Below are 14,751 nucleotides of genomic sequence, written 5' to 3' on the forward strand. Positions count from 1 at the left end.
TTGCTTTTTCTTGTCAGCTTGTTTGTATCATGATGCTCTGCTGCTTGATGTTCTTAGGGTGTCTTAAATTCAGCTTTTTAATACTGTTTTTCTTGGGATAGTCTTGCACATTTGCTTTGCAAGCTGCTTTGAAGACCTGCAGGCAGAAATAAAAAAAAATCCTGTTCTTCTGAGAGAAAGCAATTCAAATCGAGCAGGCTTCCAGGCCCTTTTGAAGGGCCTTCGTGCACAGCTGGGTCCGCATGGTGATGGCTTGAAGGTGATCCACGAATGTGGGGCCTTCACAGCGAAGGGCCCGTCTTTCATGCCTGCCAGTCTAACAGGTGGGCCAGCAAGTAGAGCCTCCAGAGTTGCTCTTGGAACATGGGCAGAGGCACAGAGGCAGGGCCCAGGCCTGGCATCATGACGGCTGGTTCTCTTTTGGCAGGAGGGCAAGGGCAGTGTGGCCGTGAGGGTGGCTCTGGGCGAAACGGAGCTCGTTCAAAAGGTCCGCCAGTTCCTGCTAGATAACGGCGTGAGCCTGGATTCCTTCAGCCAGGTAAGTGCTGAGCGCCTTGGCGCCCTTCTCGCTGGTCCCGTGCCATCGCTGCTTTCCCCTCTGGTGCCAGAGCAGCCGCAGAGGGAGATCGAATAGCACAGAATGACATTTCCCAATTCCAGGTCGACACAGAGATGCTTTCCATGTGCGCCGCATTCACTGGACTTAATGCAGGGGTCTTCCAACCTGCAGAATTTTGAGGGGGACCTTGTGTGGGGGAGGAAAGGGGGCTACGCCACCCTGCAATGTGCTGGCTGAGTCATTCCCCTGGTAAATGGATTTCACCGGTATTCAGTGTGTGACCCTCAGGACCAGGGACGAATCTGTCCTACCCTCAAACACAGAATTACTGTTTTCGCCCAGCTCCTCCCACTCACCTGACTCTGGACGGCAGGGCTTCTCACAGGGGTAGCTCAGGGCTGTTTAACCCTCGGCTAGCCCTGGATGCCTGAACCAGATGGGATGGAGGACAATGTGGCCCTCTCCCAGGCAGTCACCACGCAAAGCAGCCCTAAATGTATGCTGAAAACCTAGGCGCATTCAAGCCTGTGACCCCCACACTTATGGTAGGACTGCAGTAGGGCTCCTGCCCCCCTTTAAGTGCTTCTAACGACATGAAGCCTAAGTCACCATGGGGGAAACCTCGGTTTTGGAAAGCAGCACAGCAGCACGTGAACCAAGGCCCTCTGTCCCCTCCTTCTGCCAGGCTGCTGGCGAGCGGAGTAAAACCGTGATTCTGGTCAAGAACCTGCCTGCAGGCACGACGGGGACGGAGGTGGAGGAGGTCTTCCGGCCCTACGGCAGCCTTGGCCGGGTGCTGCTCCCCGAGGGAGGCGTGACGGCCATTGTGGAGTTCCTGGAACCCACAGAAGCAAAGCGAGCATTCACCAAGCTGGCCTACTCGAAGGTAAGAGGGAGAGATGGCAGTTGCAAAGCAGTTCTGGGCTCAGAAAACACCCCGAGATCTTCAGGTAGGCCCCCAGAAGCGGTTTGCCCTTGCAGAACACTTTCTCCCAAAGATCTGCGATCTCGCCGGGGCATCGCGCAGCGTGGTGCCTGCAGAGAGCTTGCAGCTGGCCTGGGCATGGGTCTCCTCGTCGCATTCTATCCTCATAACAACCCTGTAAGGTAGGTGAGATTGCAAGCAACCCAGGGCCCTGAAGAAACTTCACGGTGGAACAGGGATTTGAACCTTGGCCTCCTCAGTCCTAGTTCATCACTCTCTACATCGCTTTCCCATTTGGATGTTGAGGTGTCAAAGCTACATGTTCTGTTCACTTAAACTTCCCAACAGTTAACGATCCCCTTGTTGTATTTTCTGCTCTTAATTTCAAGCTTCTTTGTTGACTTAAATTCCTGCCCTTCCTCACCTGGAGCACAGGGCAGTTCCCAACTCCTCAAAAATAGCTCAGCATCATAAATAGCGTTAGTCATGACTCTAAAAATTGCAGACATGCTAAAACAGCTGAAAAAGATAAAGCACCTGAACTCCTAAAGTGCCCACAAATTTTTCTTTTGTCACTGCCTGAGCACCAAGAGCATCGAGGGCAGAGAAATCTTCCCTGGGAAGATTTGCAGATCTGTACTGCCCCCACGGAGGGGAACCAATCGTTTTCATTAGCCCATGAGCCATGTTTCAGTAGCCACATGGGCTGAGAGCACTACAAACAGCCTTTCCAGCCAATCTTAAACCCCAGGTCCATTGCCACTGCGGAAGGTGGTCCTTCAGATACCTCGGTCCTGGTATTGTGCTGACATGCAGGGTTTTTTCTCTTCCTCTCTCTGTCTCAGTTTCGACATATCCCTCTGTACCTTGAATGGGCACCAATGGGCGTCTTCTCTAGCCCTGCGAAGACGGAGCTTAAGATTGCGGGAAGCAAAGAGGAAGGCGAAGCACAGGCGCCAACAGGTATACCTCTGTGATTGAAGCTCAGTGCGCGCGTGTGTGCGTGGAATCCTACTTCTTATAACTGTGTCTGAGCAGGTGTTTTCGAGGGTTCTCGTGACCAAGCCTGGTCCAGCAGGCCTTCCCTTCCAGAGCACTGCAATCTTCAAGAAGAATGGATTCACACAGCATGGCAAGCCAGAATGCCATTGGAGTGTGGGTTATTGCTGGTTCTGGGTTGTGCAAACCCAGCTGTGCTACCCACCCGTGGTTGAACCATGAAGTGGACTTGAGGTTTGCTTTCTGGGTTGTGAACGGTGGGCTGTTTGTGCTTAGGAAGGCTGGGTTCACAGAGCAACAGACAAACCCACGACTCAGTAACAATCCATATTCTACCACACTGGGGCTTGTCACGTATGAACCAGGTCGAGGAGTCTCTGCTGAGATCCTAGGTGACCAGATCTTGCTGATCAGAAGCAGGCAGACAACCAGATACCTGCATGCAGAAAGAAAGAGTGTCAGGGTGAAAAGTGTCCCGGTTGATCCACAGGTGTTTTGTGAGCAGAGGATTTCTTTATTGCTTTTGTGTTGAGCAACATTCAGGCCTTTGAGTCCCCATCCAGACTCGCACACAGGTTCCACTGCCAGGGTAAGGACAAGTGAGGAGAAAGGTGAATGGATCTGCAGAGGGCAGGCTGCGTGTTTGTGAGCCATAAATCCAGCCCTCCCTCTTTTTCCCATAATGGCAAGACCGTCTTTGTTTTGTTTCTCACCTTGGGTTTTTTAAACATCATCTAAAAAATTTGTTTGCGTGTCCTGAAGGAAGTAGGAGAAAGAAGGAGCAGACCAAACCCACGATTCTTTCCCCAGCCTGGTCTCTGTGAGCACTTTCTCTCTTTTCCCACACACCCAGGACCTTCACCTCGAGATAAAGGGCTTTAAGCGCCAGAGCGCTGAGAAATCTGCTTGTGGACGATAAGGGTTTCTGCCGCCCGGGGGGAAGCGACTGCAAATTCCTCCGCCTGATTACAAAAGAGCAGCGTGAGGCTGGCTCTTTTTATTGTGCAAACTGCAGATTGAGAGGGGGAGGGATTCCTTTCCTCTCCCCCCCCCCGCCCCTCCTTTCCCATTGCTCTAATCGGGTTTCTTTTCCTGAGAATCGGCAACGGTTCTCGTGGCTGCCCGTGTTGGCCCATTCCCTGCCTTCCACTGTGCTGCCAGAAAAGGCCCACGATAAACAAATTTTGCTTCGTTTGGCCCTGCAACCAACCCCTTCTTTCTCTCTGACTTTGGGACACACGCGCTCTTTCTGTGGCTGTGGAAGATTAACAGAGCATAGTTTCAGAATGTGTTCAGGGCCAAATGGATACCATGAAAGGTCATTTGGGCTGCCAGGGAAAGAAGTTTCCGAAGGGGCAAAAGCAAACTTGAGGCTCAGTGGTGGAAAACTCAGGAACTGTCTTCCAGACTAAGTCCATGGGGCAAGGAGTTCTATGTCTGTTGATCCAGGCTTTTCCTTTCTGGCCATGCGGGCTGAGAATGGAGCCAGTAGCTGTCCAAACGTTGGGTGGCTCTGCCATGTTGGGATGTCCTGGTGGGGCAAATCCTGGGTCTAGGGATACGGCATGGCTTGCTTCCTCAAGTTACCTAAGGATGACTTGCTTTCTTTCTGGGAATACTTGCCTTGATGGCATGTTGTGTGCATACCTGGCTGTGCTTTGAATGCAGGCGTGGGGAAAGTAGGGCCAGCTGATGCTTGGGGTCTCCTGGCAGACCCCCTGCCCCCTTGGCTTTGCAGTAAATACATTAACTTCCATTCAGACCAGAGCAAAACGGGCCAGCAAAGCTGAAGGGCTGCACTGCAGCTCCGACTCTATGCAGGCCCCAAAGAGTAGACTTGTGTTGAGGGACTCGGGGCCCACCTCAGCCTCGTACTTCCCCTTCTTTCCTCTTTGTCTCACCCATTTGGCTTCTGGGAAATGAGTGTGGCTGGCCCTGCCCACCGCTGCCGCTGTTTGATGAATGGGCAAGCCTCGTCCCCGTGGTAGCCATTTTGTGAGAGCGCCCACAAAACTCTCTTAAAACTCTGACCCCAGAAATTGCAAACTCTTGCAGGAAGGTGCGAATGCTCCTCCTGGCCTCACGGGAGAAACACTGTCATGCTCTGCAGTCTAGGTCAGGGGGTTCCCCATCGCCTCCAGCTGGGGCCTGCATTAAAGTGGAGGTGCCGTGGATGGAATCAGGAAGCCTCCTGCTCGCGAAACATGTGCGAAGCTCCGTCCCATCCCTTATTCTTAGATTCCTCCATTGCAGAGTTTGACCATAGTCTCTGTGTGCAGAGCAGAACATCACAGTGCGTTTCCTAAAAGAGATCAGAGCCACGAGAAGCCAACTTCTGCAGCCTCTGCCAAGTGCAAATTTGCCCCAGTGTTTTGGGGGGATGCTGTTTTTCACATGTCCTCTTCCTTCGGCTTCACTATGGGGAAGGCAGCGGAAGGTGCCTTGAAATCCCATTTACTGCCTGCTGCGGGCTTTGGCCAGTTCTGCAAGCAGGCATCGCTGATCCACTTTCAAGGAGACCGTTGCAACAGCGAGGACGAGAAATTGGTTTCTCGGAGAAATGGCAAGTTCATACTCTTGTAAGGCCGTATTCTGTGACCAGCGGCACATTTGCTACCCCTTGTAGTTCTGCAGTTTGGAGGCGAATATGCAACCCAGGAAATAAGTTTAGTGGATCAAGACAGGAGAAAAGAGAGTTCTGTGTTCTCTGGCTCCTTCCTTGATGATTTAATCAGCTGTAGCCGTGGCTCAGGTGGGGAGGACAGCATGCAGAGAGAAGTGGCGCATTTCCTTCCCTAAGCAAGGCGAAGAGAAAGCTGCCCTTGTCCCACTGATGTTAGAAGGGATAACATTATCAGTGGTGTTCAGGGGTTTTTCATTAGTGCATTAAAGGGCTGTTAAGATGGGGCCCTTGTAGATTAATTGGAAAACCTGATACTTTTTATTTGTCTGGCGGGCTGTGGGGAGGGAAGGCTTTGTGGAGCTGGGAACAGAAGACAAAAAAGCTGCTTTTGCTCCTGCTTAGCCCCCACCCCCACCCCTGTCTCTCCCTAACTCTGCACCCACAACTCTGCTGCGGGTAATGGTGATATTCAACGTGTTTTGATTCTTTTTGCAGAATAAGGCTCAAGGCATTTTCCAGTATAGATTTAAACTGGGAAACAATGGGAACGGCTAAAAATTATGAATACAATACGAAGACCTGATTGAATGGCAGAAATAGGCCCATCCTGTGGCACAGAATGCCTGCAAAGTCTTAACCTAGCACCCAAAAGTTGACGCTGTTGGCATCAGATGGGCCTTCCTGGAGAGAGTATTTCACAATGGTGGGGACCACACCAGAAAGACCCTGCCCCTTGCAGCCAGTCTCTGAACCTCCCGTGAAAGACGGAGGCCATGGTTGCTTTCATCTTACCCTCGTGCATGGGTAGGAAGAGGGTTGTCCAGGGTGGCAGAGAAAAAGTGACAGCAGTTAAAAAGTGCCATTAACAGTCTATTTAATCTTATACTGAACTTGCTAAATATTCCAGCATGTGATATCACTTAGCAGTGTCCGCATGTGTACCTGCCCAGGACCTGAGGTTGTCTTTGGGAGGCCCTGCCAAAGGACGTGGGGCAGGTGGCCATGGGGGGGGGGGGGGGGCTTTTTGGTTGGGGCACCCCAGCTCTGGCATGAGGCCCTGAAGAGGCGTGTCTGGCACCTGCTTAGTGTTCTGTTTGGTGCCAGGCGACCACCTTTTTATTTTCCCAGCATTTTAATAGTTTAACTTTTAACCTGGTTCCTATGTAGTCCATTTTATTCTGCATGATTGTCCTGCTTCTATGCTGAATCATAGCAATCGCAATAGCTGTTGATGTGTTTTATTTGGTTTTAATTTTTTTAACATGTGCATCTTTTTAACATTTGTTTAATTTTAACTTTCATTAACCACCCAGAGAGCCTCGGCTATTGGGCAGTATAAAACTGAAATAAATACAATAAAAATAGAGAATGATAAGCAGGATCATTGTTCGGACAAACACACAGGGCTTACTTCTCAGGAGATGCTTTTTAAAGTAAATGGCAACAGTTACTGAAAAGTAACATGTGACTTCTTCAGTATTATAAGCTTGATGGTTACAAACTTTGTAAGTAGAGTTTCATTACTCTTTAACTTACACTAGGAGGAAGGGGAAAAAACAACAGAACAAATCCTTTGCTGAACCAAGCAAACATCGGTTAACTGTCCATTGTAATCTCCAGTATATTAATATATGCAACATTCTCTTTGCATGCCCTTTTAAAGTTTGTCTTAATGCCCCTGCCATTTTTTTAATCAAAGCCAAATCTGGGGGAATTCATTGCTGTTGGATGATCACTTCGTGCTTGCTCGTTTCATAGGTGCTTGTGAAAATGAGGAAGTTAAAGCAGAACCAGAGAAAATCAAAATGGAAGATGAAAAAGACGATGAAGATGATGATGATGAAGAAGAAAGTCTTCCAGGGTGTACACTCTTCATAAAGAACCTCAACTTTGCCACCACAGAGGAAACTCTAAGAGAGGTAGATTTCTGTAAAGGCAGCCCCATGTAGAAAGCGATGCAGTAGTCTAGTCTGCTTTTCCCAGGTGGGCTTCCTATCTGTGACTCCATTACCTCAGATGAAAGGTGAGTCTTGAGAAGTTTCCGCCAGAACATTGATTGTACTGGACCAGGTGGGCTCATGTGTCCCTTATGCCTTGTATAAGCACAGCTCATTTCCAACCTCATACCTTCTGTGTCCTGAAATCTTCACTGCCTTTTCATGCCCTGCAAAAGGGGCTAGTCCTCAACATAATCTCAATAGCCTTCATTGCCGCCCTGTAGAATGAAACTGACTTACTTGTTGCTCTTTTCCTTTCCAGGTTTTTTCCAAAGTTGGAATGGTGAAGAGTTGCACTGTTTCCAAGAAGAAAGACAAAGCCGGTACTTTCTCTAATCAATCTTCAGTTGCATTTTTAGAAGTAGAGGGGTTGGGCCTTGATTCTGCATGGCTGAAGTCCGCAAAGACACACACATTATCCCTTCCCTTAATGGTGCCCCAAATGCATCCCTGTAAGGAGAGGGAGCATAAGTCGGGGGAAGAATGCTTGACATGTGGAAAGTCCCCAGTTTGGCTCTTTGGCATCCCTGGTTGAAAAGGTTGGCTAACGAGCAATGGAGCCAAATTCTCTGCTGCCACGTTGGGCTTCCCTGCAGCTGGTGAGGCTGGCCTGGCTCAGTGATAGCACTGCCTGAGATAAGACAGCTTCCCATGACCATGGGGTAGGCCAGGGCTCCTGACCCAGTTTGGCCCTGTGTGCACCAGTAGGAAGCTGAGAAACTGCTGCAGACCCAGTTCAAAACGGCACCCATGGCAGTGGACAGTATTGGGCTCCTGAGAAGTGTCTCCTGAAACAAGGCAGCCTCCTGGGGGCATTTTTCTAATGCCTTCTTTCCAGGAGGCTCCCTCAACTCCAGCCTTTTCTTTTCCAGGCACGCTTCTCTCGATGGGGTTCGGATTTGTGGAATACAGGAAGCCAGAGCATGCTCAAAAGGCCCTCAAGCAGCTGCAGGTAATTGCAAAAGTCTTTGCTCTGCTTCCCTTGGAGGGAAGGAGCACAGCTCTGTGATGGAGGCGCCACTTTGCTTGCAGGTGGTCCCAGCTTCGGTCCCTGGCGTCTCTGGCTTAGGAAGATCAGGTGGCAGGTGGCAGAAAAGTTCCTTTTATTTCCCAGAACCGCTGCTAGTCAGGGGTCATGAACAAAATAGCATGACCTGGGCTGAGACATCGTACTAAATACCTGTGATTCATTTGCTACCAGTTTATTCACATTTCAAGCTAGGATTGCTCATTAAAAATCGGCATCTTCAATCAGCCCGGTTAACTGTCCCGTCTTCCGAACTCTTGCAGCACTTCTGCAATTCCCAGCCCATCGGCTTCTTCCAAATACTGTTCTCTGATCTCATTCTAAGATTTATTGATTCAAGGAAGTGATAGATCTTACTTCATTTATGTCCCACCTTTTTCCATTGATTTATAGACACAATGTTTTATTGAACAATTGCATTGCTCTGTTGCTCAATAGTCAAAGCTTTCTGGATCGTTTACAAAACAAATGCACATCTTTTTTTGCTTTCATGTATTCATAGGGCCTCTTCAAATATTTTTTTAGGTTGAACCTGATTAACTTATCTTTATACTATTACTAAAGGGATGTGGTGGCCTATTACCACACTATTTTATTTATTAATTTAATTTAGGTATTCATGATTACCCTATTTCTAAGTGTCCTCCTAGAAACATAACTTGTGAATAGGATGTGCAGGCATGCAAAACCAGGTGCATTATGAAGGTAATGGCACACACGGGATTTGCGAGAAAATGCTGCTGCTTGGAGTGCTAGTCTTCAGTGCACACGCCAGCCATGCCTTCTTAAAGGATATGCCATTACGTGCCCTTGGCATAATGGTTAATGGTTCTGTAGCTGCCAGATGTGAAAACAACCCTCATTCGCCTGTTCTGGTTTGGATTTTCTCCCCTCTTGAGTTTTCTCTCCAAAGTTGCCTTACCAGCACTGGTCTTGCCCTAAGCCTTGACTCTTCTTCCTTGTGCTTGGATGACTCCATAAGGAGCATCGTCAGGGGAATTGTAAGACGATTGTTAGTCTATATGAATCGCTCTTGGATCTCTCATGTAGCGTGTAGCTTACCCCTAAGATGGCCCATCCTGTCTGTACTTGTTGTGCTAAAAGTTATAGGATATTAAATAGGCACACAATTCTGGTGCCCATTTCATCAAGGGCACATCTTTTCTATCTGACAGGAAATAAATTAATTGTAGCTCAGCCTGGGTATCCTTTAGCAGTGCTGGGATACAGTTGCTGTCATCCTGGCCCTGTGGCTGGTGGCCAGTTCAGGGTGCAGCCCATGCGAGTGCCAACAGAAGAAGGGCGTACTGCTCCTGGCGTTCCCCAGGCCAGCCTCGCAGGCTGAGGAATGCTTGAAAGTGAAGGGGTGTGTTCTGTCGAAGCACAGCTCTGGGTCCTCCGCTGCGCAAGCACTGCGGCCACGTCAGGTTTGTTAAGTCCCAGCATTCCTTTCAGCAGCCTTTTCCTTTTGCAGGGATGCTCCGTGGATGACCATCGACTGGAAGTGAAGATCTCTGAGCGAGCCGTCAAGTAAGTTTTATGACCGCCCCGAGTTCTTTTTGGCCTTGCCCAAGCTTCTGTCTAGTTCTGTCGGCAGCTGAAAAGGGGATGGGTCAGCCATTTTTTTCCAGAAGCATTTGCAGCCCAGCGTGGTAGCACACCTCTTCATGGAGAAGGTTCTTGGTTTGGTGCTGACATCTCCAGATAGGCCTAGGAGGGAATCCTGCCAAAAATGCTGGGAGTGGCTGCCGGCCTGTGTTGACAACACTGGCTGGATGCACCGATGGCAGCTTTCTGTGTTCCCAAAGGTTGTGTCTTCGCCCAGAGCAATGCTGATCTGACAGAGCGTATCCAGGGTAAAACTGACAGTGTTGTTACTACTGTTGTTGTTAACTGGCAAGCAGGTGGATGGCTGATCTTAGTGAACCCTTTCTGTGGTGCCCTTGTGGAATGCCCGTTCCAGTGAGGTCTGCTGGCGCAGAGGTGCTGTTAGCAGGCACCCTACTGGGCTGGAACCCCGAATTTCTTGGGGGCCAACTGCCTCACCAGCCTGCTGCCATGGGCACTTGCTGAAATCAAGGCACCACATCTGTTCTCGTATATCTGATCAACCTGTCATTTTTCCCCATGTGCTTCATCTCCTGTTCCCCCACACAAATTTTTCTACCTGTGTGTGTGCCTTCCTCTCCTCTGTCCAGACACCCCTTTTTACAAATAAAATTGTTCTTAGGAAATCGAGTCCTCTATAAACATATGGATGCGTACATGTGCAGATTAGCATATAGAAATGTGTGTACTTTTGTCCCATGGGCTTGAGTCCTGGATCTTTTCCGTATTTAGAATCATCCTTGGCTTACTTTCCTTAATTTGCCGACTTTTAGGTACCAGGCAAAAATGTTTTTGAGTTCTCAGGCATTTAAAGAATCTTTAACTGCTGCTTTCTTTATTTTTAATGATATGTTTAATGATGCACTTTAAAATAATACTTTCTATGTTTTAGATTCTAGAATATTTACCTCTCATAAAATTACTTTCAGTGTTTGTGCTTTAAAGCCTTGACCGTGTTTTATTAGTAGGTTTTATTATACATGCCTACCTGTGAAAGTCTGCTATAGGGCAACTCATAAATAAAAGGATAATGCTTGGGGTTGAACGAGTGTCAGGACAAGGTTGTGGGCACAGGTGACGAAGGAGCCATGGCAAAACCCAGTGGTCTGAAGAACAAACCAGTGTTCAGGGCTGAGGGAAGACCAAAGGATCCAGGAGCATATCCGTGCTCAAGAAGAAGTTAAGAACATAAAAGCCCTACTAGGTCAGACAAAAGGTCCATCCAGTCGTGAGCAGAGCCGGCTGGTGCCGGAGGTCAGACTAGATGGCCTGGGAGGCCCCTTCTGACTCGCTCTGTTTCTCTGTTTCTATATGCACGGTGTCCAACCAGCTGCCCACAGGATCCCTCAAGCAGGGTGGGGGCAAGAGCCCCCCCCGCCCAAGTTCTTCGGCAACGGGTGTATGCAGGCGGGCCACCTCTGGTAAAGGAGGTAGCCGTGGCCGGCAAGGCTAGTAGCCTTGGATAGCGTCCTCCCCCAGGAGTCTGTCCAGCCCCTTGAAAAAGCCGTCCAGATTGCTGGCCATGACCGCTTCCCGTGGGAGTGAGCTCCATAGCTGTGTGACGAAGTCCGTCCTTTGATCGGTCCTAAACCTCCCTGCAGTCCGCTTGCGGGGATGACCCTGGGTTTGAGTATTGTGGAAGGCAAGAAACTCTCTCCCTCTCTGCTTTCTCCGCTGGATGCTTTATTTTGAACACTTCCCTGACCCGCCTTTTTTCTAAGCTGAGCAGTTCCGGTTGTTGGAGCGTCTCCTTCTAGAGAAGCTGCTCCAGCCCCCGGATCACTTGCGTTGCCTTGCTTTGCAGTTGCTCGAGCAAGGTCTAAGTGGGGCAGAAAGCCTTTCCTCCCCATGGCTGTCTGAAACAGGGGTTCTGTAACCACATATGCCCCCCCCCCATGGCAGCCCCGTGGCAAAAATTCTATGATGATCATCCAGAATACTTTCAAGCAGGCCCACTTACACCAGAAACCAGGGAGCCTCCCTGGATTTTAATCTGCTTGCTCCAGCTTGACCCCTTCTAGATATGTGGGACTGTAAGCCCCGCAGGCTGATGGGACTTGTAGTCCCCTCTAGGAAGTCCCGGGGTAGGGGTAGGGTTAGGAATCGACGCTCCTTTTCATCTCTGCCGTTATTGTCAGAAGCTGCCCTAGGGCAGAGAAGGCAGAGTAGCAACTCGGCCTGTACCTGTACTTCTCCCGGAAAATGCCTTCACCACTGTGATCCCTCACAGCACAGCTCACCTGCGTCTCTCGATTTCCCAGGTCCGCCGTGCCTTCGGGCCGCAAGAAGCAGACCAGCAAGAGGCAGTCGAGCTCCAAGATCCTCGTGCGCAACATCCCCTTCCAGGCAACGGTGAAGGAGATCAGGGAGCTTTTCAGGTAAGGAGGCGGCCCCGCGCGCCCCCCACCGAGCACACATCGGGCTTGCAGTGGCACGACGCGCTGGCCGGTTTCGACATGCCTCCGATGCTGGAGGGAGCATCCAGCTTCAGGGAGGGTTTTCCCGTTGAATCAGAAAAGGTCCGTGATGCGCGCCAAGCTGGCCGCACGCCGATGCGTCTTCCTTCCCCAGGCGGACGCCTGTGACTGCACCGGCGCGTCGGGCAGGCTGCACTTTTCCGTTGCGTCGGATGCTTATTTTGAAAGCAGAGCTGTTTGAAAGAGAACGCTTTCCTCCAAGGAACTCCCGCTGAGTCGGGGCGGGGGGTCTGTTCCCTGCTCGCTCGCAGGCAGGCAGCTGCATCGGCATCCCCCCCCTCGCCATCATGTTTGGATCACAATTCTGCTCTTCCGAGCAGCTTTGCCGGAGCCTCTTGCTTGTGGGTAAAAGTGCAGCAGGCGCTTTCTGTCCTGGACCTGCAGGGGGCACTGTAAGCCTTTGCAGCAGCTGAACGCCCAGCAGACAATTGGGGCCAGACCTCTCCCTGCAAGCTCTTTGCTAGGCATTGAGAGCTGACTGAGGAGGTTAAAGGACCTGGGGGGTGGGGGGTGGAGGAGACCAGAGTGGCGGCGGGAGGGGGGGAGCTATTGTTTCACGCCATTGCAGACTGATGCTGAACAACTCTGTCTTCTTGCCTTAACCGTATCCTCAGAAATGGTTCTGTCGGGACCAGGTGCGCTTCTTTCTGTCGATGTTCGGCACAGAGCAATCTTGTCGGCTTCCTTGCTTGCTTTCTTTGGGTTCAGGAAATGGTCCTTTTTCAACCAAAAAAAAAAAAAAAGCATACAAATTAGAGGATGTGGAGATTGCAGAGGGAAAAAATAAAAGTGCCCAGTTTTTCTTTCATTCCTGCTTGGAAGCAGACTGCCTTGCCTTGGCGTGCCCACAAAGGGCCTGAGCATAGATTTGGGCAGCCTTCCACAACTCGGCACCCTCTGGGTTTCTGGGGCAAGAACTTCCATCATCAGTTCCCCTGCTAGAGGCAGAGGATGGGAACTGGATGTCAAATGCATCCAGAGTCTGCCAGATCGGGGAAATTGGGCTTAGAGTTCTGAAAGCTATCACAGCAAAAGAAATGTGCTATTCAGGGGAGGTCCCCCCCACCCCGCAAATCTACTGAATTTCTCTCCTGGCTGACAATGTGAAGATCGACTATCATTGTATTGAAGCCATGATCGTTCTGTTTTGATTTTATTCATTGCTAAGAACAACATTCTAACGGTAGCAGCTCTCCGAACTGAAGTGTGTTGTCTAAACAGACACAGAATCCAGGAGCGAGTGGGGGGTCTCTGGTGGCAAAGCTTTCAGTGTGATGTTCTGGCATTTCAGAGGGTGTTTTAAACAATAGACCAAAGGTTGGCAAGATGTGCACCTCTGCCCAATTCAGTCCCGGACAAGGTGAGGGCAAAGGCTCCCCCGTGCGAGGGCACAACTGCATCTCCACCACCCGTTCTGCATTGTATCTCACCTCAGGCAGCTATTGTAAAGGGAAAGCTCTGCCAGAACCTCTTGTCCGCGCTGGAGAGAAAAGGGCTAGAGTGTGTGTTTCTGTCTTTAGGAGGAAGCTGCGGGGGAGGGGATGGTGGGAGTCTTTGAGATCAGAGTCATATTCTAGGAGCTGGCCAGGAAGCTGCTGGAGCAGGGCTGCGGGTTGGAAGTAAGGCCAAAGACCTGGTTTGTTCACATGGAGAATGTCCCTGGTTTGGCTCCCCGTGGCTGCAGATGAGAGCATCAGACAAGAGGTGTTCAGCCACTGCCAGTCAGAGTAAACAGGATTGAACTAGAGAAGTGCAATCTGTTATGAGGCAGGGCGGCTGGATTGCTCAGCCAGACCAAGGCGTAGTCAGCTACATCATTTGCATGAAAGCCGTTTCCCTGTGATGCAGGTGGGACAAGAGTCGCCTTGCTGGGAAAGCCCAGCAGAAAAGGTATTTCTTTAGGCGGTGCCCAAAGTCGAGAAGTAGGAGCCCTGGTCTCATTTGTAGCGGTAGGTGGACCCTTGGGTGCTGCAGCTTTAAAGCTGCGCTCCTGTGTGTGTTTAGGCAGGAAACTAGTCCGGCAGCCCCAACACATCCCAGTTGTGACAGTCCCGTTTCAGCCATAGGGAAAGCTGCTCCAGGCATCCCAGTCGGCCCATTCGGTAAGCAAAAATGCAAACTTGGTGCTTCGCCTGCCCCAGACGCACACACTGGCAATCCAGGAAACAAGTATAGACTCCTTCCCCAGCCTGGTGCCTTCAGCATGTGTTGGACTACATTTCCCATAATCCCCAGCTGACCTACTTGAAAGGGGATGAGGGTCACTTGATTGCACCCAGTGTTAACCACCTGGGTTTTAGAAAACTTGCCGATCTCCTCTGCAAACACCGTGGGGTCTGTCAGTAGCTCCGGTTCTGCGTTCTACCTATTCAAGTTCTAGATCATCCAAGATTCATGAAGGGCACGATTCTGTGCATGCTCAGGCAGGAAAAAAGACCAAAAGTCGCACATGCTTGGAGTTTTAGGACTTCTTTCTGCCTCCGCATGCCCAAGTGTATATCTTTCAAGACTTATTTCAAACCTTCATGGACTGAGC

General features: G+C 50.2%; 1 protein-coding gene across 2 annotated transcripts in view; it reads left to right on the top strand.

Moving 5' to 3' along the window:
• RBM19 (RNA binding motif protein 19) overlaps positions 1-14,751 on the top strand; it is a 95,691-nt gene that overhangs the window by 13,673 nt on the left and 67,267 nt on the right. For both annotated transcript variants that reach the window (XM_044448931.1, XM_044448932.1), the window contains exons 14-21: positions 428-538; positions 1,245-1,445; positions 2,330-2,447; positions 6,865-7,025; positions 7,366-7,426; positions 7,976-8,055; positions 9,605-9,660; positions 12,000-12,116. In XM_044448931.1, coding sequence (XP_044304866.1) covers positions 428-538; positions 1,245-1,445; positions 2,330-2,447; positions 6,865-7,025; positions 7,366-7,426; positions 7,976-8,055; positions 9,605-9,660; positions 12,000-12,116 — 905 coding nt within the window. The remainder of the gene's footprint in view (positions 1-427; positions 539-1,244; positions 1,446-2,329; positions 2,448-6,864; positions 7,026-7,365; positions 7,427-7,975; positions 8,056-9,604; positions 9,661-11,999; positions 12,117-14,751) is intronic.

This window comes from Varanus komodoensis, unplaced genomic scaffold, assembly GCF_004798865.1.
Source record: "Varanus komodoensis strain SLA01 unplaced genomic scaffold, ASM479886v1 scaffold56, whole genome shotgun sequence".
Classification (NCBI taxonomy): Eukaryota; Metazoa; Chordata; class Lepidosauria; order Squamata; family Varanidae; genus Varanus; species Varanus komodoensis.